The 27,286-nt window shown below is 37.9% G+C and overlaps 2 protein-coding genes across 2 annotated transcripts; both read right to left on the bottom strand.

Moving 5' to 3' along the window:
* Nucleotides 1-636: 636 nt before the first annotated feature.
* LOC134678218 (ADP-ribosylation factor-like protein 5B) lies at nt 637-10,635 on the bottom strand. The gene is made up of 5 exons (XM_063536688.1): nt 10,310-10,635; nt 9,908-10,116; nt 7,333-7,458; nt 3,304-3,413; nt 637-2,377 (listed from the first exon to the last, which is right to left on the bottom strand). Exons 1-5 carry the CDS (start codon nt 10,353-10,355, stop codon nt 2,329-2,331), a joined length of 540 nt encoding a protein of 179 aa, XP_063392758.1. The 5' UTR covers nt 10,356-10,635; the 3' UTR covers nt 637-2,328.
* Nucleotides 10,636-14,448: 3,813 nt separating this feature from the next.
* LOC134679258 (alpha-mannosidase 2-like) lies at nt 14,449-26,679 on the bottom strand. The gene is made up of 6 exons (XM_063538147.1): nt 26,308-26,679; nt 21,664-22,445; nt 21,169-21,261; nt 20,467-20,661; nt 19,513-19,624; nt 14,449-18,196 (listed from the first exon to the last, which is right to left on the bottom strand). The coding sequence occupies exons 1-6, from the start codon at nt 26,402-26,404 to the stop codon at nt 15,540-15,542; spliced, it is 3,936 nt and encodes a 1,311-aa protein (XP_063394217.1). The 5' UTR covers nt 26,405-26,679; the 3' UTR covers nt 14,449-15,539.
* Nucleotides 26,680-27,286: the final 607 nt, after the last annotated feature.

Raw genomic sequence — 27,286 nt, 5'->3', positions numbered from 1 at the left:
TGATTTTTGACCAAAGTTAAGCAACGTCGGGAGGGGTCAGTACTTGGATGGGTGACCGTTTTTTTTTGCTTTTTTTTTTTGCTTTATGGTATGGAACCCTTCGTGCGCGAGTCAGACTCGCACTTGCCCGGTTTTTTTCTATCTTCCTGATACTGACTTCAGTTTAGGGCGCTCGCAACGTCGCGAGTGTGCACGGAGCGGGCGTGCGGGTTTTCGAAAAATAGTATGAGCGAGGCTAAACTAAAAGACGCGGACGCGTGCAGCGGATTTTACCTCCAATAAACCCGCGCGCGTGCGCCAGCTCAGTGCACCCGCGCGACGTTGCGGACGCCGAAACATGCCGCGACGTATGCCTCTAGCCAGCCGTGTCACTTCGCTTCGCTCGCTCGTTCGTTCGTTCGTTAAATACCTAAATACTTATACGCCGTGTAAAGACCTAAATACTTATACACCGTGGACTCGAATAAACCGTCAGATTTTAAAGGTGTAAAGGTCCTGAACAAAAGACCTATTAATGCTATTAGCATTTTTTGCTCCTCATGGCCTCGGGTATGCGTTTTTAAAATCTGTCGGGTTACTCGAGCCCACGGTGTATAAGTATTTAGGTATTTGGCGGCAGTTTTGGACAACTGGAAAAAATGGCATCTCATTAAATACTATAAATAGAGAAAATAAGAAATGTTTCATTTAAATAACTTATGGTTTATTCAAGCCTTTAAGAACCCTGTGTTTTGTAGTAATCACTCTGTTTTTAGGTATTGTGTGATGTTTTTGTTGTATTATCTTATCTGTACCTATCTAAGAACAATCAAGACAAAACATAAGGATATTTCCTATTATGTACAAATTTTGTTTAAATTTACTAATTGAAATAAAATTGTATAATTACAATAGATGTTTTTATTTCATTACACTTAAGTTGCAAAATATTGCCAATCATAACAGATGCGTAATATTAATAAATAAACTGTACAACTTTGCTTTACAAATGTAGATTTCATTAATATAAACATTTCACAGATAGATAAGTCATTCTCCAAAACATTTATCCATTTAGTAATTAATTAGTCACCCAATAACAAGATTCCAAACCTCACAGGTATGTTAGGTTACATGAAGTGTAAATTATTTTAATTATATGTGTTCATTTTCACATGAAAGTTAAGCATGTATTTTTTAATATTTGATCAATAACTTCCCGATAAATAATTGATTTCAGGGTTATTACCTAGGATTGTTCCTTTCTTTATTACTAAAAGTGCTTCATCAAGACAATTTATAACGAGGGGTTATGAACCGTACTGTCGCACGAGACGAGACTTGTATCGCGGCGAGTCTGCGGTTCCAGCACGATAAAGGACAAACACGATAATTTGTGCTGGTTTCCGGATCTTAACTCGTTACATACGTAAAGATGGTATAGGTACTTTTTTTACCCCAGAATTATTAAGCTAAAAGGGGGCTTACGAGCCTATCAACGTGCACACTAGCTGCCACTGCTAAATAATCGTAATTATTTAAATTTAACGAAAGATATTTAAAAAAGGGATCCGCTAACTGCTACTACTGCAGCTACTGCATTTTGTATTTAAGTACCTTTTAAAAACATCAAACTAGTTTCTATGTTGCTGGTTTCGATGGAGCTCAAAACAAAAATCGCCGTTTTATCTTTGGACTTTGCCACGGCTCATGAAAGCCTGGGGTCCGCTTGACAACTAATACCAAGAATTGACATAAGACTAATTGACTGTTTTCGGCAACGGCAACTGCGCTCAGTTTCGTTGTTATCGCTGGGGTCCTTGCATATGATACATCTTGCTGTCAGAAAATTATCTAATTCTTTAACAGATTTACATATGTCACTTTGCATATCAAAAGGTACCTTATGGAAATTGCATAACAGTCATATTTGCTCTACACAGAACTTCGGTGTTAAACACTCGATCAAGCTTCAGAAGTGAAATAGATGCATTAATCCACTTCGACGAAAGACTCAACAAATCATTATTAAAATTCCTAATTATTTAATAGTGTTTGGACTGACATCCTACGCCGTATCAAGTGATAAAAATAACACGCAGTTTTTCATTACAAACTTAACATATTTTATTTGCACAAGATATAATGTCACGGAAAACTTTAAAAGTTACTTTCCACTTTGTTAACACAAATTTAGAATTATATGCATGGGTCTGGCTTTCTTTGTTATATCCCCTTGTTTAGATACCATTTCCGTGCGTTACGTAAGGAATCCTGTCATCCGGTTTTAATAGTAATTTAAAAGTTAACAATATAAGTATATAACGCATCATCTTCACCAGTGGCCTATCATTTCTTTTTTATCCGACTCGCGATCCACTCGAGCCCTAAATGTAACCTGAAACAGAAATGATAATTATGAACAGAAAGCACTAGGAAACTGATTCTCTACTTAGGTCACGTAAGCCGAGGCGGATATTTTATATATTATATATGAAAATTACAATGTGTGCGGCCACCAGCAGTTTGACACTACTAATATGCGAGAACGAGTACGAGCGAGATGCATAGAAAGTAAGTTATGCAGACGTTAGCGAATATGTCAGTTTTACACTGCTAAGGCAGTCGTGGTGAGGTTACTATAGTAACATGACAAACTAATATTCGAGTTTGAATCTGGGTGGTCCAAAAATCACACATCTTAAGAAAAGCACGACGTGTACCTAAATCTCAAAAATAATCAAAATGACGTCGAATTTTTTATGCCGATTTCACATGCTTTTACGTAAGAAGCAAACCGCAAATACTGTCCAGCGTGCGCCCTTTTTAGGGTTCCGTACCCAAAGTGTAAAACGGGACCCTATTACTAAGACTCTGCTGTCCGTCCGTCCGTCTGTCACCAGGCTGTATCTCACGAACCGTGATAGCTAGACAGTTGAAATTTTCACAGATGATGTATTTCTGTTGCCGCTATAACAACAAATACTAAAAACAGAATAAAATAAAGATTTAAGTGGGGCTCCCATACAACAAACGTGATTTTTGACCGAAGTTAAGCAAGGTCGGGCGTGGTCAGTACTTAGATGGGTGACCGTTTTTTTCTTTTTGCAATTTTTGCATTATGGTACCGGAACCCGTCGTGCGCGAGTCCGACTCGCACTTGCCCGGTTTTTTAAGACCGTGCCCTAAATTCAAGGTACTGGGAAAACCTGGGGACTACTTAACCTTACTTCTAGACTAGACCCATGAGAAGTAGTGAAATCAAAAGTAAATTATTGGTAAATTTTGACCCTATTGACTGAACAGTATACAAAGAAAAGTTACCCCTCTCCGGTGAGCGCGCAGCACGCCTGTATGTGCCACGGATGTTGCTTGATGGACGTCAGATCCAGTTGCTCGGATATTTCAGCTGCACTCATTGAACCTTTCACGTCCTGAAATAAAAGCATACCATACACCATGTAATCCATCCATCCGTAGATGTTAGGCAACGGAAAAATGCATAGGGTGTCCAGTTACAACTGTTTGCCTCTAAGGCTCCACGTAAAAGCCATTGACATCTGTGTGAAAGGAGCATGTAACCAATTGTTAGCATGGCATACCGCATCGTACAGATACTTTTTTTTTATTATGAATGGGCTTACTCATGGCCACAGACTAGCCGAGGCGTAGACGTGGCCTACGATGGAGCGAGCTCGCCCAGAAGGTGCCTGTTCACTCTTGACTTGAAGGTTGCCGGGTTATAAGAACACGGAAATATAGACGCCGGCAAGGAATTCCATTGCGCATAAGAAGAAGCAAAGCGCTTCGCGCGAATTGGTGGAATATCAATACTTTGATTGTATAAGATATCTGCGAATAAATCGTGCCACCAAAGTTAGACAGCTGAAAAAGATGACGCTGTATTGTTAAATGTTCACTTTGTATAACCAGAGTTACCGCATAATAAACGTACAGCGCCACCTACATTAGAATCCCATCTAAATCGGTTCAGCAGTTTTTTATTTTTTTTTATTTTTTTTTAGGATCACCAACAGACAATACATCAAGAAAAAAGAATCAGTAGCTTACATAACATTAAAGGTAGACGTTTGTCCAATTATAGGTAACCACCGCTTGCTCCAGTATCTTAGGACATACAATATAGGTACATAGGACATTTAGACTTAAGCTATTAATAAATAAAATTTAACAAAATATATATATTTTTTTTTTAAATAGAAGAGAATTATGTATAAATGAATGAATGAATTAATTGGAATACATTCGCACTTTGCGACAGAAAAGCGACGAAATAGGACATCATTAACAATTATTGCTTCCCCATACGAGTTTCTACCCTTCTTTTCACCCCCTTGGCGTGAGCTCTGGGACAAAAAGTATTGTATGTCCTTCCTCGGGACTCAAACTATCTGTTACAAAATACCAAATACCAACTAAAGTTCAGTGGTTTAGGTACCTAAGCGTGAAGAGGCAACAAATAGACAAACAGACAGAGACACTTTCGCATTTACAATATTGAATCTGTTATACTATTCATATATCAGAAGTAAACTAGACTGTAACGCCATGGAACTTATAGGCCTTATACTTAGGACAAATATTTTTACTGACCGTAGGCTTTTTTTTGTCTTGTGTTGTATTAACTTATTGAGGTGGCTTGTAACGTTTTCTGGATAAGGGGGTTAGAGTTTTCAATTGCTGAAACTTCGTTACTACGCTGGTTGTTGAGCGTGGCTATCTCTGGCGGATAGCATACTGCGTGTTGAAGTTGGGCAGCAGAAACAGAACGATATTCTAGGCTTAATCCTGTTAAGAATATGATGCATTTTCCATTCCATACTTAGATAATGAAGGTAACAATAAGCTCAGCACGTAAATTGTAGAATATAGATAGTCAGTAGAAAAAGGCGCGAAATTCGAATTTTCTACAATATGAGACGATATCCCTTCGCGCCTACATTTTTCAAATTTGCCGCCTTTTTCTACTGAAAAGATCTGCTTGACCCACTATAGTTATAAAATTAAAAAAAATATATGTTCGTATAAAGACGTAGTATACACTGATACATTGTTGTCAGCGGCAAGACGTAGGACACGTGTATTTCTGTTTACTTTATCTGGTATCACAAGGTCGCTAAATACCTGCCTTATCGCTATCAACTACTATTTTAAATTTACTACTTATACATTTTTTTCATAATATTAATTTTATTTATTCTTTGTTGCTGTAGCGACCCATGGGTGGGTTGTTCTTAAAATACGATTTAATATTTAAGTTATTAATTAAAACAAAATATACAATAACTACATTAAATCATCAACTAAAACATTCCTATCATATGGATTTTTTTCGGAAAGAGTTTTAATTTTCGTACAGGTGTACAAAGTGGATGAAAGCGCCGTTTTTTAGGGTTCCGTACCCAAAGGGTAAAACGGGACCCTATTACTAAGACTTCGCTGTCCGTCCGTCCGTCCGTCCGTCCGTCTGTCACCAGGCTGTATCTCACGAACCGTGATAGCTAGACTGTTGAAATTTTCACAGATGATGTATTTCTGTTGCCGCTATAACAACAAATACTAAAAACAAAATAAAATAAAGATTTAAATGGGGCTCCCATACAACAAACGTGATTTTTGACCAAAGTTAAGCAACGTCGGGAGTGGTCAGTACTTGGATGGGTGACCGTTTTTTTTTTTTATTTTTTTTTTTGCATATGGTACGGAACCCTTCGTGCGCGAGTCCGACTCGCACTTGCCCGGTTTTTTAAAGGATCTATGGGACCTTACATTACAGCCCACTAATTGACTATGTTATAGTATGAATAATCTCCATTCTAATTATATGGTTCAAATTCTTGAATCAACCCATTCGGAGATAACACGTTTTTGTTATCTCAAAAAACAAGACCACCCTATTTGTTCTCTGAACAAGCTGTCATATGAATTTTAACCTTAATACTATCACGATAGTTGCTTTTTAAACGACATGGTTGCTTTGGCACGATCTGTAGACCGCTCTTAAAAGAAACAAAGGCTTTTGTTTAACGGATTAGCACCCGAATTCGAAAAAATCATCTGAGATAATTCATACTATAAAGATCAGTTGATCTCTAGTAATACACACTTGTCTAAATCTTAATCGTATCGATTCGGCAGTCGTTATCAAACTTGGAGATACACACATACATAAATGATTAGAACAACTTCGAGGTCGATAAGTTGACTTAACAAGCATACATAGACCTTATTGCACTGAGATAAGGACTATTATTAGTACAAATTAACTCATTGCACATCTTGGTCTATTTGAGATCGTACTTTGATCCTGCAGATTGACGTAACTGTTATTTTTTCATAAGCAGATAATCATTCGACTTACATTTACATATATCGGCGCAAATAATTGTTCGTAACTTTCGTTCGAACGATCACGCCAAGCTGTTTAATTATTTAAGTTTCTATTAGATTGGCAAATATTCGTAATGACGTCTTTTTCATCCATATGTAGCCTAAGATTCAAGTTCACAATTTATTGTAGGTATTTAGGTAATTTAGGCAAGATAATTATATAAAATGACATTCAAACACAATGTATATAAATGAATGCTGTAATCTTAAATTATATCAATATACAACGTGCCTCTCTCTAAGTTTGTTCGTGAACCTCCTATTGTAGACGCTATCATAGGCACCTATGTACATCCACAATTCTAAGCAATAGTGTTAACAATCTGGAAAGTAAACCAATATTGCGTCTTTGTACTATTAATTAATAGGAGCAGATGAAATAACGCGCTTGACCAAAGGAACCAGTCGCCCTGGAATACTTTACCAAAAGAGATAAATATTTGCAGTGTGCGTTCAGAGGTATAATATATGTTAAAATCTAGTTAATTATTCTACACTTAGAGACATTTCATTTTATTAAGCTGTTATACTTGTGACTGGTAGTCTAATCTGACTGTACCACAAGTTTACAAGAATCAAAAGTAAATGGGGCTCTATTTCAAAGCATTAGGCAGCTTTGTTTAAATGTTAACATTTGTTTAAATATTTGCTCCGTGAAGGGGGCTTCTTCCACTTTTATAATAGTGGCTGAACCTAGACTTTGTAGAGGTTCGTTGTATATGTAGTTACTTTATACTATGTCTGTCAGAACAAAACAGAAGGTGCACCGAATCTCGGTCCCCAACACGAATACAGGCCAGCTGTCTGGATTCTGCGTAATCTCCCGCCAATTGCTTTTGGATTTTATACACATTTGCAACCCACTGTGGACATCACTGGGGGAGGCCGCAATTAGTGTATAGCAGTTGAATGCAGTAGGCCTCAGTAGGGTGTGTACGGTACCTGTTTGTTGGCGTAGACGAGTAGACACGCGCGGCCCAGCTCCTCGTGCGCCAGCATGCGGTGCAACTCCTCGCGGCTGATGCCCAGCCGCTGCCGGTCCGTCGAGTCGATCACCATTATCACGAACTGTGCACACAACACATACATATAAATTGAATAAACTGTTTGCTGTGCCCTACAGGGTGTCATGTTGTACACAATTCTATGTAATAGGTTAAGATACAATGTGATATGCAATAAAGATTATGAGTATGAGTAAGTATATATGGTAATGGCACCGACCATGAGACATTTCAGTGATACATGTGAAATTTCTACCACTTTGAGCGTTTTGAGGAAAGCGTTTATGCTGTCGGCGTGTTTGAGGAAAGATACTGCAATAGGTTTCAAAATGATTAACAAATTAAACCTGTTTTTTTTCTCCAGTCATATGGACTGTATGGTATGGCGCCATTTCTTTTATATCTGCTTTATAGTAAATTTTGCCAGTGTTTAAAAACTGAGGTTAAAAACATATTTAAAGAGATATGTGGTTTACGTTTCATTATAGGTTTAGAAGGATAGAGAGATTAGGTTTTTCCTATAGTTTGGCAAGAGTCACTTGTCATACGTAGCGAGACCAGAAATGTATCTTTCTTACAATAAATTGTGCCCGAAAAAGAGAACCTAGGAGTTTAGTTTATAATTTTACTAACAGAATTGGCTTGCCAGACTGTAGGCACGAAAACATAATGTTTGATTTTACATCACTGGACATACATGCATAGTTGTTCACGGAACAGGAACCTTTTATTTATACATTCAATGGTTTGTTAAAGCCATAGTTTAAAACCGTAAAACGATTGCAACATCATAAAGCAACATCATAGAAGTCAAATTAAAGAACCTAAGTGTGGTAATATATCATACCTATATGGCTCATTTAAAATTCCATTTAAACATAAAAGTTGCATACAAGTAGGTATCTAGGTATATTCTCCCGTAGTCACATTTTAAAACTACTATATAGGTTTTTCAAAATTAAAAACTTACATACATCGCATTGGCGCCAAACTACATTTTTAATAATTTTAATATTTATACCCAATGTCACATCCACAACTGAGTAACCTCTATATATTTAAATCCGTGAAAACAGTAGGTCAGTCAACTGTAAAAATATGGGTGTAGCCAACTTATTCAAAAATATGTCCCATAGTTCTTAATTCGCTGACATAAGAGTTATGGGACATATTTTTGAGATGAATTGTGCACCCATATTTTACAGTTGACTGTACATGTATAGACTGTAGAGACCACCAAAAATTGGACATACATACATACACAATTGTGTCTACAGACACAAACTATAGCAGTAGCAGTCGGGCAAAAAATGCCATACAGTTATTCATGAATATGTTTTTTATACTTAACAATTAGCAAATTGCAGCTGACTACGGTATATCTATTTTTAAATTGACTTTACAGCAATAGCCTTCGTTTTTTAGCATTAGGAAAAAGGTAAACAGTCATGATGACTGTGTCTCTATTTTTACTAATGGAAGTGAAAGAATGTGACTTTCAAAAATGTTTTTAATAAAAAGACACGTCAATAGTCAATAGAATTTATAATCAATTCATAATGGCTGGTGCAAGTAAATTAGCGAAAAGATCAGGCTTAGTGATAAGATAAACACAGCAATGGTTAGCACTGAATAATGCTTTAAGTATCTTTAAGGTATTGTTGACATGTCTGCTTGTGAAATCGCAAAGCACGCATTGCAGTTGGATTGTTGCACATTTAAGGTATCATTCACTACGGCTACAAAATCGATAACAACAAAGAAAGGAATCTAGTACTAACACATTATAACTTTGTATGGCAAAATCAGGCAGAGGATGAATCTATTAAAATTTTTATTATTGAGAAAGTTATACTTTTTTTATATAATTAATATAATAAACGGTGTTTGGCTCTAGTCACACCTGATGGAAAGTGAAGACAGAGCCTAAGATGGACCTTACCGGTTCAGTATTCTTCCAATAATTCTAAAATTATGTTTGACACCTGAAGGGATAAGCAAAATGGCACAAAAGAATTTGGCGTACATTATGTCAATCAAGGGGTGAACTGCACACCATTATTAACAAGGAACTTTGCAGACATTGTATTTATAGTTTCATAGTGCATGTTTGCTTGTAACTTAATAATACATATTTACATCACTTTTATTTTAACTAACTTGTAACATGATTTACCCAAAATTATTTATACTGCATTGTATTTTAACATTTACTAGCAAAATACTTTTATGTGAATCTGTCTATGAGTACCTGAATGCAGCTATTAGCTTTAATAATATTCAATATTACAATAACTGAGAACACAGCACAGCTACTAGAAACAGTTAAGTAAAATATATCATGTTATGCTCTTGCAAAAGCAAATAAAATTACTGCAATGCTGTTTACAAACATAATGGTAGTAGTTATATCAGAGACACATTAATTTTACCACAGTCACTTGATATTAAATGATAGGTTCAGATTAATTTTCTAGGTCTGTATCCATAATTACAATTAGTGTATTATTTACCTCGCTATTAGTGTAGTATGTGTTCCAAGCGGAGCGCAAGCTCTGTTGCCCGCCCAAATCCCACATGACAAACCGCAGGTTTCTCCAAACAACCTCTTCCACATTAGAGCCGATCGTGGGCCGCGTGTGAACCGCCTCGCCCAGCAGCAGCTGGTACAGGATGGTGGTCTTGCCTGCATTATCCAACCCCACTAACACCAACTTGTGCTCTGTAATGTTTGTAAACAACTTGGTTTTATATGTGAAAAGGGCTTGAACGACTTCGGCGCGACAACAACGCATAGAAATAATATCAAACATCGTTAGCTGGCTGCTGTATATAATGTGATATAAATTTCAACAGTATTGTTTTGACAGGGATAGATTAGTATAAAAGATTTCGTGTGATAAGTAATTACTTACCTTCGTTCCCGAAGAGACTCCATATTTTTGAAATTAGCAATCCCATAGCAGCCTGAATTTAGCAAAACGAGGGTGGGTTGTATACAGACGGCAAAAATGCTACATGGAAGGTAAACTACTTGTTTCACATCTGAACCTCATCGGGCCACTTTTGCCTTGTTCTTATGTTGCGTTAATTAACTAACCTAGAGACTTGTCACAGTTATTTGGAGTAAAACTATTTAGACTACTTAAATCATACTTTAGTAGAAAAAATATGTTATAATTTACACGTCAAACTGCTCCGAATTCGACATTTTAGACTAAATACAAGTGAATGAATGGGATGGGCACGGGTAAAAGAGAAGAGAGAGGTAATGTGGGGTCTATTTTAAAATAGGACTTGAATTAACCATTCAAGTGGCATAAGTTTTCGCCAGTATTTTTTTTTTATTACCTGTATGTATCAAATATTATATTTACTGTAAGATAGGTATGTAATACATAATATGCTTGAAGTAAATCAAATTATTGTGCGTTAAAATAAACATGTTAAAAAAAATGGCTAGAACAGAAGGCCTACGTTTCTTTGTCTGCATCTCTATCGGACACTATCGGTCAAACTAACAAGAGTGATAAAGACGCAAATAAACGATATTAGGACTTCCATCGTAGTCGTAGAATCATGAGAATAGGGGTCTACAAGTACAATGTTGCCACAAAAGAAAACTAATGCCGGCTACATACGTAACGATAAATCGTTGCGATAAAACTGTGCAGTCCGACTGTGCAGATAAATCGAACCGTGTGTATGACAAATCGTTGTCGATTATCGTAACGCACAGTTTTATCGCAACGATTTATTGTTACGTATGTAGCCGGCATTAAGCACTCCTGCAGAAGCAGAAGTTACCGTAAAAGTCATTACAGACGGGCGTACCAGTTACCAGACCTACCTTGGTCCGGTACAAGACCTGATTGATCGAGTGAAAGGTGGTCTACCGTACGTCCGTAAAGGACGCAACTATAAGAGAGAGCGAAAAAGAGACACCCGCTGGGCTATTAAGCCAAGCGCGCACCACGATTTTTTGTCGCGCGATAATTTAGTCGCAGAAATGTAACGTATGGGTTTATATGGCGGTGCGCGCATATGCGACAAAAAAATCGCAGCGATTTTAAAATCGTGATTTGTTACATTTTTCCGCTCAAGCGCGCGACGCGATTGTCGCAAAGTGAATTGCAGCATACGAAGCTGTATGGCCCCGCGCGCACTGCGATAATAAAATCGCAGCCGGGACCTCAGTCGGCATTTCGCTCTCCAAGCGTCAACATATCGATGAGACGCTAGATGTTGAATCAACGTTGAGTCAACGTTGACTCAACATCTAGCGTCTTGTTGTTGACCGTTTAATTATAGAAATAGATGGAGATCACCTTTGTGGTATAAATACTCAGTCATACAGCGATTGCATATTGTTTCACGACAAGCGACTGGTACGACATCCATGTCGAGAATGAACAAATCGTCGACTTTTTCATCGCAGTGCGCGCACTGAATTTTCTGCGATAAATTACAGCGCGATTCTAAAATCGTGTCGCAAAAATTAAAATCGTGGTGCGCGCTTGGCGTTACGGCTTTTAAATCCAGACGGTAATTTTCAATGACATGCCCTTAATGCAAATGTGCGGCAGAGTTAAGCCCCCCATTCACCTCCTACATTGTAGTCCGCCTCATTATGTAGGATTGTGTATGGGGGTCGCGGACTACGTGCCGTCCTACAACACCCAAGTAGGATGCCTCTTGGGTCCTACAAATCCTGCAAGCCCCGCCCATCGCTGCAGTCCGCGCGCAGGATTGTTTGTGGGTTAACAACAGTGCGCGCCATTTTTTTGAAATTTAAAAAGAAAATCGCTGTTTGTGGGACCAACCAAAGAGAATATAATCACTACGTGACCAACAATCACCCAATCACTCCAACAAACTAGCATTTTTGTAACATCGTTCGCAGACACTTCTGCTTGATAAAAAATGAATTTGGAGTGGCATGGTACATCGTTTCGTTGATTTTTAGGGTTCCGTACCCAAAGGGTAAAACGGGACCCTATTACTAAGACTTCGCTGTCCGTCCGTCCGTCCGTCCGTCCGTCTGTCACCAGGCTGTATCTCACGAACCGTGATAGCTAGACAGTTGAAATTTTCACAGATGATGTATTTCTGTTGCCGCTATAACAACAAATACTAAAAACAGAATAAAATAAAGATTTAAATGGGGCTCCCATACAACAAACGTGATTTTTGACCAAAGTTAAGCAACGTCGGGAGGGGTCAGTACTTGGATGGGTGACCGTTTTTTTTTTTGCTTTTTTTTGTTTTTTTTTTTTGCATTATGGTACGGAACCCTCCGTGCGCGAGTCCAACTCGCACTTGCCCGGTTTTTGTAAATCAAAGACATATAGAGTCTGTGCGGAAAGAGAAGAGTCGTGGAATGTATGGGGCCCAATACATTTCACGACTCTTCTCTTTCAGAACAAACTCTATAATATATAGACGGTCAAGCAAATCTTGTCAGTAGAAAAAGGCGCGAAATTCAAATTTTCTATGAGATGATATCCCTTCGCGCCTACATTTTTCAAATTTGCCGCCTTTTTCTACTGACAAGATCAGCTTGACCAAGTATATGTAACTCCGTATATGAAATAATAATCGACAACAAAAAAACATACTGTATTAATCATTGGCAGTGCTTTTGACATTTTGTTCGGAAATTATGTGTGGCAAGATAGTGGCAATGATGACATGATATTAGCCCCCATTCGTACGGCAGCTTTATTGACGCGCGTTAAATAAGCGTTTGAATGACACAAATGGATAACCATGTATGTATTCACACGACATCGGTGGCGCTTTTTATCAAGCGTTGTTGGATATTCGACTTTAAGCCTTGGTCGTAAAATCGAATTTAGAGTGCGGACAGATTCAAGAGCTTTTTTAACGCGCGTTGAAAAAGCTCTCGTGCGAATGGGGGCCCAGTGTTGTAAATAAAAAAGATAATCAAAAAGGTTGGAAAAGGTTTCATACTATTTATTTCCTCAGAGACTACTAACACATACAGGCTGCTCCAAAGTAAATAATCGTAATTTGTTAATTGTAGTTATTGTATTTCTGTGATAAAACATATAATGTTTATTACGACAAATGTATAGTTACTTAGATATCTATCTATTTGAAATAGGCAGCAAATTAATTTAATTTGGTAAATATTTATTTTAACGACAGTAAGTTAACTTTACACCGAAAATCTTACCTACTCATTTATGCTCTGGTTAACTTATAATTAATTAATTAATTACCTGTATTCATGGTTCTCTATTATTTTTCTTTATTGTGTAACATTAATCTCTGTCTGGTTTTAAATTACACGAAGTTATAAAACTAATTCTTGCTGGGATCATTGCGCGGTTTATAAAACGGCGCGGCGTGAACACTGCGGCTACTGCAGGGACCTATGACCTTTTAAAGTGAGTAATTTGCAAACACTAACGCATTTTAAACGGAATATTAGGTGTCAGTTCAGAGTTAGTTTTCGTTTTGGGTCAAACAGAAAACTGTGTTACGTCTTTCCTGTAGACATACCCAAGAGTTAAGGGCTATAAAGGTTAATTTTCTTATTTGACCCTTATCCACGTGAAAAGGTCGTCCTTTTATTTAGAGAATTACGATAAAAGCATTACTTACATGCCCACAAGCTGTTAACTATTGCCCACAAGAGAGGAAAATGTACAGTTCGCGCGAACACACTAGTTTTCTCTCCTGTGGGCAATAGTTAACAGCTTGTGGGCATGTAAGTAATAATGATTTTATCATAGTTCTCTAAATAAAAGGAGGACCTTTAAGCCTAGCGTTGTGCCGGTGCGTGCGGTGCGGGAAGCGGCGCGCTGAAAGGTCACTCCATTGTATTTTTGTGTAGGGACTGTAGGTATCAAAACGGTAGGTATTTGCGTTTTCTTTGAGAGATAAGTATCTGTTCGTAAGAACTATTATATCATCTGTGATATTAGTCATATTACTATGGGCAGGCGTGGCTCACTCCGCGATTTCGTCGCTTTGCTACAGGTAGCTAAAAGTACATCCGTTCCACCCCAATTTTGGGGAAAGCCATAAGCCGCGCGTGGCGCTGTCGCCACCTAGCTGTCTGTCTATCTGTGCTGATCGTATATAACAGACGCGTTTTGTTAGAGAGTGAGTCTTCTGTACCAGTACTATTCTTTATTCTGTGCCAATAGGACCAACCCCGAAATCAAATTTACCCTCCCATGGAAAATGGACCAGCCATAATGTATGAAACAGCCGAATTTTTTTTGACACCACAGCAGACCAATGAAAACGAGAATATTTAATGCACATCAAAACACATTAGCACGTTTACCAATGTTCATACGATTGTAGGTAGCCTGGGTTAGTTTTAGGGCAGGTAAAACTTATATATACTTACTTAAGAAAATACAAACAAACATGGCACCGTTAATTGATAATGATAACAAATAAGTATATAAATAAAATAATTAAGTAATATCGTCTCAATATAGGGCTCATCCCTATATTTAAATTTAAAACTACTGAGGGTATTTGGAACTGGAAGAATAATAATTATACTCTTTGCTGTTGCACTGAATTACATAATGCGAACAGTGTAGGTCTAAAGCGAGGTATAGACTGACAAGAACTTGCATGCAATTTTCATTACATTGCGGTATCTGATCAAGCTTATTGATTGCAGTTTACTTTATAGTAGTCGGCAATGAAACGTAAATTGCATGCAGTTCTTGCTAGTCTACCTACGCATGGCTTAATACCTAACGTATTCAAAATTCTCGACCTACCTAATTCCTAACTACTGCGGTGTTAAAGCACACATTTTGATTAAGTATATAATATCGGCGGCCGATCGTAAGATTAGGCAGATCGTAATGTTCCTGTCTAATGTTTTGACGATAGTCACATTAAACCATAGGTAGGATAGGTTCGTTAGGTTGCTTCATATGCCCGAAGGGCAAACTGCCCAGAAATAGGAGCCCCGCGTAGCGGGGCTCCATCGACTCAGAGAATGAGTCAAAGATTTTCACGTTTCACGATATGCCTAGGAATTTCACGATATGCCTGATCTTACGATCGGCCGCCGACATATATAAGAAGATTCTATTGACTTAATCATCTCTAACACAAATGAGAGAAGGTCTAGCTGGTATAGTTTCATGAATGTATTCTTAAAGTTAATAGTTCCAATGGCTGAAACATTTGTAGATTCACATATTTTAAACGGGTTCCCTGGTTTGTACCTGCTAAATTAGTTTTAAAAACTGTTTTTGCGGCCGGAAGTATGTTCTGTATGGAGAGATTAGGATCTACGTTACAGTGTACCAGTGACTCATAATTTATCTGACAAGTGAAGCTTTGTCTTTGCAAAATCATCAAACCTGCATTTGTTGACGAACGTTTTGAAGTAATGCCGTCCAAAAATGCTCTGTAACTAAGTAAAAAGACGTCGCATGGATATGTCGCCTTAATTAAAGGAATGATAGCGTATAAGCAATACCCAGTCACATTTTTGTCTATTATAAAAATGTCTGTGTCGTAATTTAAAGTATTTGATAAATAATTAGCCCTGTAACTGGGTAATTGAACAGATTTTGAATGGGACCCGGGGTAATATTTAGATGTTTGGCTGAAGTTTTCCAGTAGGATGTAATGTCTTTGGTACGTAGCGCCTCTGTCAGCGAGCCCTTCATTGGCCCCCCGGCCGTCGTCGAAGAGGACCCTCCTGTCCAGCATCACAACTATCTGTCCCTCTTGCAGTGCACTCACTCCTTGGGCATGGTCAGTAATAACAGTTAAGCGTTGCTTTCGGTCTTGGATGTAGCTTAGTGTCGTTATAGGATACACATTAGATTCAATGCGTCTATTTAAATTAATAGTACGAGGTGTGTATTGAAATCCGTTATTATCAATATAGATCTCTGGAGGATTACCGTTATTAATATCCGTTTGTATTGACATAAATAATTCTAAATCTCTGTGACTTGGTGATACGTCTAAATCTACTTTACTTTCGATGAAAATGGCGTTCGATAAGGGGCTGTTAAGTACATTAAATAATTTGACAGTGTGGTGTAGCAGGTGTCCGTATACTGAAGTAAATTCAGTGATCAGTTGTCCAGTCAATATCATTAATATTTTTGTTGTTCTGTATGGTTTCAATATATCTCGAGTTGGTTTTGTCGTATTAGTGTTAAGTAAAAACATCCCAGAATTTACGTCAGATCCTGTAAATGCTCCGTAATCGATCACAACTGGCTTTACCGTATAGGTGTCTTTCTCTACGACCATTTTTAAAAACCCAGTGGTTTCGTCAAATACTAGACGATGCTTATAACTTTCCAGCTGAACATCCCCTTGTTCAATAGGCTGAATAATAAAAGGAAAATATAATCCACTATTCATGTCTTCTTCTACAATGCAATGTAAGCAATATATCGTGGCTGCATTAAGAGTTGTAATAGACGTTTCCTTTACTTTGAAGAGTTCAATTGTCAACGGAGGGATAAGAACGGCGAAAACTATTTTAAAGAATTGTTTAGATATAACAACATTATTAAGGTTGTACTTCCACACAGGATTGACCTGGACTGGGACATCTTTTTTGTTGTGGTCAATAATTCTGATGTTTGGTATTTTTGTGAACAGTTCTATTATCTCGTATCTCTCATGGCTTAAAGAATTAAAGACTAACACGTTATCGCCTGGACTGATAGTTCTAAATATTGATATGAACTCACCGTCTCGATACACGTACTTCCTCAAATAAGGGGTTTTTCTCGTCTTATTTGTAGTGAACAAACTAACCATGGCCTCCTGTATTTTCCAGCAGTCGTTCACTGTTGTCCGAATATTCTCGTGCACGTATCGGAGCACATTACTAGACAGGGTGCCTCCTATCACGTTGCGATCTAATAATCGGGCGACGGTTTCTCTACTTTTAGTTAATAGCTCAATTATATTTACATCAATATCTTGGCTATGGTTTGTCGAATCAGCTAGCGCAAATGAAAACAATATTTCTGAAGATCTTAAGGTTGCTTGAAGACGCCTTAGTAATATTTTAAGTAAAGGTCTGGATGTGAAATAGCCTGTCCAATACGCCGGGATGCCATTTTCCAAATCGGCAAAATTTAAAAAATCTCCTTTTAAACTTGGATACTTTACATCTCTTTTTAAGATTGAATTAAAATAATCCATTGGCGTACCAAACTCAATAGTAGCTTTGTAAAGATCGCGATTAACATTGATAAATTCAGCAATTTTTTCGTAATTATTGTACTGGTAATCAACCTCCTCTTGAGCTGCGAAATGATGGGGTCCTCCAATTGGAGCAATAATGACATTATGGGGTGTCAGGGTCCCGGTCTTCGAATATTGCTCGAGAATTAATTCGGACTTCTCTTTGACGTTGTATCCGTGTATATGCCAAGGTTGGGCATGTTTGAAGAAATCAAAATCAATGGTACATAATTGTTTATTTGGGCCACACGCTCCAAATCCGTCCGTGTTAAACTGTAAGTAGTGTGATAGTACCGAATTACTGGGATAACGATACTGTCCTAATTGTTTTAATAGTTTATTAAGCTCTGACGAATATGATCCTTCACTGATCCAGTTTTGAACCCAAACGAAGTCGCTTATTTGATACTCTGCAAAATACTCCTCCCACGAGTAATGAACATTGGTGAAGATCAATTTAGTTATGTCCGACGCAGACAATAGATAGGCCAGTGTGGGACTGTGGGTGACACTGTTGGTGAGCCACGCCACGTCCGGCGCAAAGTTTAGGTGCTCCGCGAGCCACTGGTGTCCTAGAAAGATATAACCGTTAAGTTAGGGTGTACTGCCTACTTGATATTCTATTCTAGAACAAAATACTGAAATCAACGACAACGTCAGACAACGACAGATTCCGTCATCGGACCATTCCCACCTTGCACAAAAACGCGGGACTGTATGATACCTTGATATTTCTAAAGCCCCCTCCAGACTATGCGCGTGAATCGCGGGCGAAGCCGAGAACGCGAATGTGGAGTCGATTTCGCTGTCCGCGAAAATCGACGCCACACTCGCGTTCGCGCCGCGATTCGCGCACGAGTGTGGAGGAGGCTTAATATTTAGACCATTTTAATGTTTTAACTTCTAAAAAGGTAGCACTTGTCCCGATTTCACAAATAAAAAAACCGACCCTGAAGCCTCCTCCACACTCGTGCGCGAATCGCGGCGCGAAGCCGCGAACGCGAGTGTGGCGTCGATTTTTGCAGACAGCGAAATCGACTCCACACTCGCGTTCGCGGCTTCGCCCGCGATTCACGCGCATAGTCTGGAGGGGGCTTGAGAATGTCGGGCCATACATGTTTTTGACATATTTGATTTTGTTTGATGTTTTACAGTTTCCCTCATCAACCATCATGCCTTGAAACCCTTTCAACGCTTAAGTTTCCACTTAGGTACGCGACGCTCGTGGTTCGTTTTTGAAATCTTTTAGCGTGCTCGGGTATCAATATTAGCACAAGCGGTGAAACAACAGCTTTAGTCGTCATTCGCACGAGCGCTTTTTCAACGCGTGTTGGAAAAGCGTTTGAATGACACTAACGAAAACATGTGTAGGTTCACACGATGGCGGTGGCGCTTTTTATCAAGCATTGTTGGATTTTCGACTTGTTGTTGTTGTGTTGTTGGAGTGTTGGTCGTTAAATCGAAATTAGCGTGTGGACGTATTCAAGCGCTTTTTAACGCGCGTTGAAAAAGCCCAGTGGTAACAGCTGGAAATTTATACCCACTTGTCCCCTGTGGTAAAAACGGAGAAAAAGAATCCCAGTAGTTTAATACTAACAAAAATAAGTGCCTAAATAAAAATGAAGTGAGTAGGTATGTTTTACGTCGACAGGTGATTAAGTAAGTTTTGATGATCGTGGCTACCAATATTAATGGAAAATAAAAAATGGGGGCACTGGGGACAGGTGAAAAAAAAAACACCGTTGTTACCACTGGTAACAACAACTAGGAGGTAACTAGTGGGAACAACCTAAATTATCAGGTAAATGTAATTCCTAGTTTCTATCCCTACTTATTCACTCCGCCATCCCTATTTAACCGGTTAACGGTGGTATGTACACGCATTTACCTTCAATCAGATTATGCACGAGGCCGAATACATGGGTTGTTGCTTCGTCAGATTCGACCCAACCTCCCGTAGTTATTTCTAATCTTCCTGCTTTTACATATTTCCGAAAACCCTGTGGAAATATAGATGATGCGCGTCAAGTATTGCACTATTTGACATAACGAAACTACTACCTACAGTTAAATAAATACATACATACCTACCAATGAGTGCTTAATTAATAGTAGCTAGAATAGAATTAAATTCTAAGAAAAATAAAACTCATGTCGCGAATTTTACAGCTGGTTGTCAAAAATTGACTTTTGACGGTTGTGTTAGAGTCAGACCAAGATAACTCTATATACATCAACAGATTTTTATTGAGTCTGGGTCAAAGAATTTAATACTCACGTCTGGGTCGGAAAGAGTCGTGTAATGTATTGGGTCCCATACATTCCACGACTCTTCGTTTTCCGCACAGACTTGCTAGTTATTTAAACGTCATATGTAATTTGGTGTTTAACATAATACTTGGAGCACGTCTGCACGTCTGTCCTATAAAAATAGCTGCAGATTTATCTTGGTCTGACTCCATCAAGTTATAGGTTAAGTGCCATCTAGTTCGCTGGTCAAACTCGGGGCTCCTCTTTCACGATACAGAAACAACCGAAACCATAATAGATGTAGTTATGTAACTATTACTCTGGCACAGGCACACACACGGCAACTTTGTCAGAAATTCAGTCCGTGAAGGCGGCAAATTTAAAAAATGTAGGAAATAGAAAAATTTAAATTCGTGACTTTTTCTACTGACAAGTTGGGTGTAACCCTAGTACCTATATATTGCTAAAGACATTCAAAAAGTTATTGAGCTTTACATAATTACATAAATATGTATATTTCGTATTCAGTTGCGTCAGGCCGTACTAGAAGTATGATTAATTGATTACATGCATACCTAGTTAAAACACTTACCACGCGGTTTTTCTGGGTGGTCGTTTTCCACCATTTACTTAAATGGGATATTTCATTCCAAGTAAAAGTTAAGTTAGGATATAAGTTCATCTTCTTCACGATGTTAGAAATGATTTTGTGGGCAGAGTTATTGTTATAATGCTCAAAAGTGTTCTTCCAAATAGTATTAACATGTGAGCGAGGTACTAGTATAACCTTAAAATAAATAAGTAAGTAGCCAGTAAAACGTTTGAAACATTGTTATAACCCGACTACGGAAATTCTTCCACGTACCTACTTTTAGTATGTCAGTTAAAATATATCTTAAATACAAAGCGATAAACACTTTTTTCATCGACATTATTTGACTCCACTATCGACGATGGAACGTTGACCCAAACATACACAAATAGCCGCTAAAATCATAACTTCCGAAGGCCCAGCCACACAAATGAAAAATGCAAATGTTGCCACAGAAATTTGAACCTTTGGCGTAGGAAACAGAGTTGATTTTGCGTTGTTTAAAAACAGAATGAAACAAAGCAAAAGCAACTCTGTTCCGATCGAATATGATTTAAGTTTCATTAAACTAAATGAGAACTATAGGTAGGACCTTGGGCCTTAGGAGGATAGGTCATCCGTAGTCGGGGAATGAAAATACACTCTCTTAAATGCAGTAGTTTAAGGTTTAAATAAAGTATCTACAATACTTTCTCTACGTACCTTTAATGGCGGCCATTTTGAATTTCTCATTAGAAATTCGTAGCGACTGTTATAAATATTATTCCAAAAATGTCGTTTCTTCATCCAGGAAGGCTAAGAAGATAATTTTGAGAATATTAAAGTAAGTCTTTATTTGTATTGTAATAGAAGCGTGGCCGCGACATTTTAATAAATATCCTAACATGTGCCAATCGCTAACGCTACGTAACAAACGAAACGCAACTATCACTATCACACTAATATCAGAGACATATTAACTCCCTAATATGGAAGAGTAATTGTGAGACAGTAGTAGAGACACAAAGCGATTCGATGGCAAAGCGCAAGCGACTGCACAGCTAGGCCGCCTGAATCGACAAAAAATGGTCACAAATTTCACGAGAATCGGTTGAGAATTGCGACTTATAGAGAATAACATCCGAACATACGAAAGCAATTTTGCCCAAGCTTAAACGGAAACCTTCGCTAACGCTCGGTCAGTTATATAAAAATTACCTCTATATCAAATTCGGTAAATTTCTTTTGTGCGTCAATATTTGACCTAATTGATTCGATGGACGCGCATATGGGAAGTCCCTCAATTGACATATTGTAACCATCGTTGCTGGACAAATTTGTAGTTACTTCCATATAATAGTCTAGTTTTTGGGTATCAGACTCCAGTAGTGTTGTTTGCCGGTTTTCATTTGGTTCAATGTTTACACTGGGTTTTATACTCGTCGCTTTTGCCCGAAATATTCCTTTTACAAGTAGCGCATCGTCGGGCTCATATTTCCCTTGCCGTTCAGGAATGGGAATGACTATCATTTCCTTCGCATGCGGTTGAGATTCAATTCTTTGCAAGTTGTTCTCGTCTACTGCAGGAAAGAAAGGAGAGGGTTTTTGACGAATGCTTTTTGTATTTTCCCAAGTCGAGTCATTTTCTTTGTTTTTATTATGTTCTAAGGAATACAAGTCAAATGTTTGAGGCATTATCTTGGACGTATTTAAAAATATGTTTCTGGTCGATCTAAGATCAATGGTTTGTACATTTTCAGCTTGCGATGTCTTAATTCGGGAGATTACTTTTCCGCGTGTACTGTCTATTGCCGAAGGAACCAAGGACACACGACGGAGCTGCTGACTCCTCACGGGTACGGTCCTGCTGGAGCTCGCTGGGTGGATATTCAACGGGTTAAGATATGAATGTCCAGTCATGCCTGATGTAGACACTATGCTCTTATCCTCAAAAGGTCTTTGTACCATTTTGGATTGGTTTCGAACCATCTTTCGAAGAGCTGAAGACAATGCGAATGCAAATAAATTATTGTAATTTTTCAATAGTTAAGTATGTCAAGTCAAGTGCTGTAATACTCGTTACACCTTAGTAACTTTTCTTGGCCCGTTTACAATTTAGGGGTCATCCATTAATTACTGGGTGGGAGGGGGTCAAGAAAATATGACATGTTGTGACATGGTCACAAACATTGTGACGTCATTTTAACTTCATCACTATTCACATCAGTAACCGGAAATTAATTTATATATATTTTTTATCCGCTGTAAATAATGAGGTTTTGGATGTAGGTAATTTTCGTTCCTAATTGGTTTTGTGTTATAAAATTATTAATATTTCTTTTACCAAAAATATTTTTTTATATTAAAAAGAAATAATGCCGAGTTAGTATTGCCGATTTTATTGTAAACAAAATTGGGTAGGTAAAGTTTTTTGAAGATAGGCAAATTATATTTTTTCCCGATAGTATTCATTATAGCGATCACGGAAATGCAGCTCTTTTATTTTTATATCATTTTATTGATTAAATATAATTTTTTAAATGATCGATATGACGTTTGTGAGGTGAAATGGCAGACTCGAGTAATTAATTCCTTGGCGCGTAGTAAATGGGACGAGATAGAAAAAAAATCGATGTCAACTGTCAGTGTCACTTAGCTCTCATTCCCGAAAAATAACGGACAAGCCTCATGTTACCTTGCGAATTGCTATTAATGTTATCATTGAGATTTTCGGCGACCTCAGCACGACCCACGGACTTCTGATTCCCCACGACATCTGCGCGTATTTGGACAAAGATTGAATTTACTTTCGATAACTTGGCACTGCATAAATTATTGGACAACGTTTTCTTCCCCACCCCTACACGACGGCCCCTACGCTGACCCTTGGACAGAGTTTTGCAAGAAAAATAAGCGAGTTCATACGAGATTGCGAGCAGATTCTACAAATTTGAAATTATTATCATAACAGTGATAAGCACAATGCCGTTGAATTAGAGGAGCAATGGCCGTACAGGAGTACGTATCCGTGAAATACATAGGTACAGAAAACTTTCTTCACTTGTGTTTTGATTTTTATTATTAAATTGCCATGAGCTGTTAAGTTCGTAAACAAGAAATCGGTCTAATTTTTTCTAACAATTTCAACCATCTGTTAGTTTTGTGTGGTTATCCTCATTTTATGAATGTTGTTCTTATTTTCAGGTGGATGTAAACATTCATTGGCGGTATTATACTGATGGCTAATTAGAACCATTGAGCCATGACATACTTCCTTGCAGTGTTATTCGGCTAAGCCTCGAGCATCCTGTGAATCTGAAGGATATAATTATTTCCATAAAAAAGAGCAATCGAATTAGGACCAAGATATCCCGAGAATCTAAAGACATTTTATAAAAAATGCAATAAAATGAAAATGGGAGACTCTCTTATTTTAACAATGTTACAAGATCATGACAATGATATGGTATATACTTATTAAAATTTTAAAACCAACATGTCTTTATCTTTGACTTGAAAATGTACAAATGATTTGGGTTAAGTTTTATGAAATGCAACTTATGCTAAAAACCTATTATTATTATATGTCAAATTATCGTGAACTCGATGTTGCTTAAGGCGTATCCAAATTAGTCAATTTTTCGCCAATCTGATTAAATTGCCCGATCGAATCGGGACGTACGGACGCAAACGCCAATTTGGCTCGCCGAATTCAACCGCCGATAATGACCAATAAAATGAGGTGCGGACACAAGAACACCAATTTGTGAGGCTAGTATTTTCGTTATGGGGCATTTTTTCAATTTAAATGGGTCTAATATCACCATAAATCTAAAATTGGAGATTGACGCCAATTTCATTTCTGATCAAATCGACCGATTTGATCAGTCCCGTCTGGATACCGCTTTAGCACCGCGAAAGGGCGCTGCGCGGTGCGCGCGGATTGACGCATGCGCGTACCGTATGCTTTGTATCTATGGTAATATAATTTTAAAAAATATGCAAATAAAAGGCGGCAAAGTTTATTCGTTGTGCAATACTCAATAAGTTACCGCTTGTTATTTTAATACTCGTATTAAACAAAATGAGTTCAAGTGACGAAAACGACCTGGAATAGACGGCATGCACCGCCTCATTTTAAAGCAGAAGCAAACTTAATAATGAATAACTAGCTTCCTGCTAAGTCCTGGGACAAATACAACAGGACTTACGACATGCTCATGCTGTGGAAGGACACAAGAAGGACAGCCAAAACGCAAGAAACACCTACTCTGAAAGTGGTTTTTAGCGTATTTCTGTGACCAAGTGAAAACTAAAAAGCCATCTACATTTAATATAAACTAAGAATATGCGTTGTTTTTTTAATTGTATTCGCGTCACTTTACCCCTATTAAATACGCTTTACTAAATTGAATTTGTTTTATTTCCTCACATAATTTGAGAATAGTGCTTACTATGTATACCTCAATGGAAGCAAAAATGTAGTATTTTTGCGAGTTGATACACTTGCTACTTGTGTATAGTGGCAAATGTATTAAACCCGCATTCAACACTAATCAATATGTAAACAGGCCCCAACGTGAAGCACATTTACCCTACAGACATACTTATCCATATTGACCATATTTGAACCTCTCAACTCTCTTCAAGGGCACGCCACACAGCGTGATTCTATATACTGTTGTAATGTTAATGCTTAAGGATAATAATTTGTGGATTTTAAAATAAAACGAAACGAAATTTACTGGATTTATATTATATTATTTTGGATTTATATTATAAGTTTTCTAAAGTACAGTCGCCATCAGATATATTGGTGCAGCTAGGGTGCTCATAAATATCTGAACACGCCTCTATTATCAGGGCGTGCGTGTTCAGATATTGTGAACACCTTGCCGAGCCCATATATAATAGCCAATAACGACCTAGTTATTAACACTATTACAATCTTAATCATTATGTATGTATAATACAACAATCACGTTTATATAGTCCTCACAAACGTATAAGTTACCATTTTGGCCAATATATCTTCAAAGCTTGGCACCGAATCGCTGTTAAAGACTTTGGTGTGCTCAAATACGCTGAATTTGGAAAGTAACGTCTGTACTTCCTACAAGACGGTACGACGCACTTTGAGTTCATCTCTGTAATATTCTATTTCCATTCGAACGTTTCCGGGATCGTCTCCATCTATTGTGTTGATACTGAGATCCAAAATGACTCGTGTAGCAGTCCAAGAGTCGTGGTGGAGGTGTTAATGAAAATGTTCTCCAAGAAGCAGTGCCAAGTAGTCGAAAGCAATCGTTATCATTATCAAAATATCCGTGTTGATCGTGCTAGGGACGTTAAAAATACTTATTCTAGAAATCACACCGACATCCAATTACAAGAAAACACAAATGTTTCGTCCGACCATTATTTTCCAATTATTTGCAAGTTATTTTCCAAGAATGACACTGACAGTTGACATCGATTTTTTTTCTATCTCGTCCCATTTACTACGCGCCAAGGAATTAATTACTCGAGTCTGCCATTTCACCTCACAAACGTCATATCGATCATTTAAAAAATTATATTTAATCAATAAAATGATATAAAAATAAAAGAGCTGCATTTCCGTGATCGCTATAATGAATACTATCGGGAAAAAATATAATTTGCCTATCTTCAAAAAACTTTACCTACCCAATTGCCTAAAATGTGACTTCACACCAGGTGGGGAGGGATTTGCAAAATGTGACCAAGTGTGACAAGGAGGGGGGGAGGGGTCAAAAAACCTAGATGGATGATCCCTTAAAGTCAATCATAACTTTATATATAATTTAAGAAAATTCTGAAACCGTACAGGTGACTACTCACTTTTTTCGTGGCACATAGTAATGTTCACTAGTGCGTGCATCAGCAATAGAGTGGCGAGAATACGACTGGAACTCCTCCGGCTCAGCGCCACAACCATTGTGCTCTCCGACCAGACAGAAAGTGTGTCACAATCCAGGCGTTGTTTTGAAAACAATGTTTCACTTGAGTTTCCCTGTATGCAATGGTAGTTGGTAGCTGACAGTTTTGAAACAATTGGTGGGGAAGTACTTATTTACAAGTTTTTTTCAGAATTCTGCATTTACCATTCATTTGTGGTTAACACTAGTTACTCGTACCTACCTATTGCAGCCTTAGGTGCTGAATCAGAAAACTATCTATATATATCATAGTTTAATAAAACATGGTCTTTTCTTCCCAGAGTGACACAAGCCTACGTCACAATAACATGGCCGCTATATATAGCGTTATCGCATATTATCATATAGCGCTGTCACATGATGACGTAGCTTGTGTCAGTCACGTGACCACGAAAAGACGGGAAGAGAGTACCAGGCGGAGTATATTATTATACCATGCTATATATTTAACGATGCTAATCCCGCGCTAGATATTCCAGTTTTAGTGGAACCTGGGTCTGTCGAGAACTACTTTTACCTTGGATTACAAAGCTCTTTCAGCAAAGAAAGACAGGTCTACTCGTATTCTGCAAAGCCGAAGACTAGCACTCCGCTGGAAAAAATAGTGGGCTAATAAAGAAGATTTTCACAAAATTAGCTCGTAAAGGATTTCTTTGTTCTTCAAAATGAAGGTGCATTTTATACTGTGGCGCATCACTCATCATCATCAATTTAATGTTTTAAATGTCTTTGTGTTTATGTTTAAATACTTAGACTAAATACATTAGATCTATATTCAAATGTACAATCAATGTGATGTTAAATAAAGTTTTTCTATATCTATTGTCTATGTCTACTCAACTGCATGCGCACAGCCGCAACATCTCTACCTCTAGTCGCAA

This window comes from Cydia fagiglandana, chromosome Z, assembly GCF_963556715.1.
Source record: "Cydia fagiglandana chromosome Z, ilCydFagi1.1, whole genome shotgun sequence".
NCBI lineage: Eukaryota > Metazoa > Arthropoda > Insecta > Lepidoptera > Tortricidae > Cydia > Cydia fagiglandana.
Note: the sequence above shows the minus strand (reverse complement) of the source record. Positions and strands in the feature narration are given on the sequence as shown.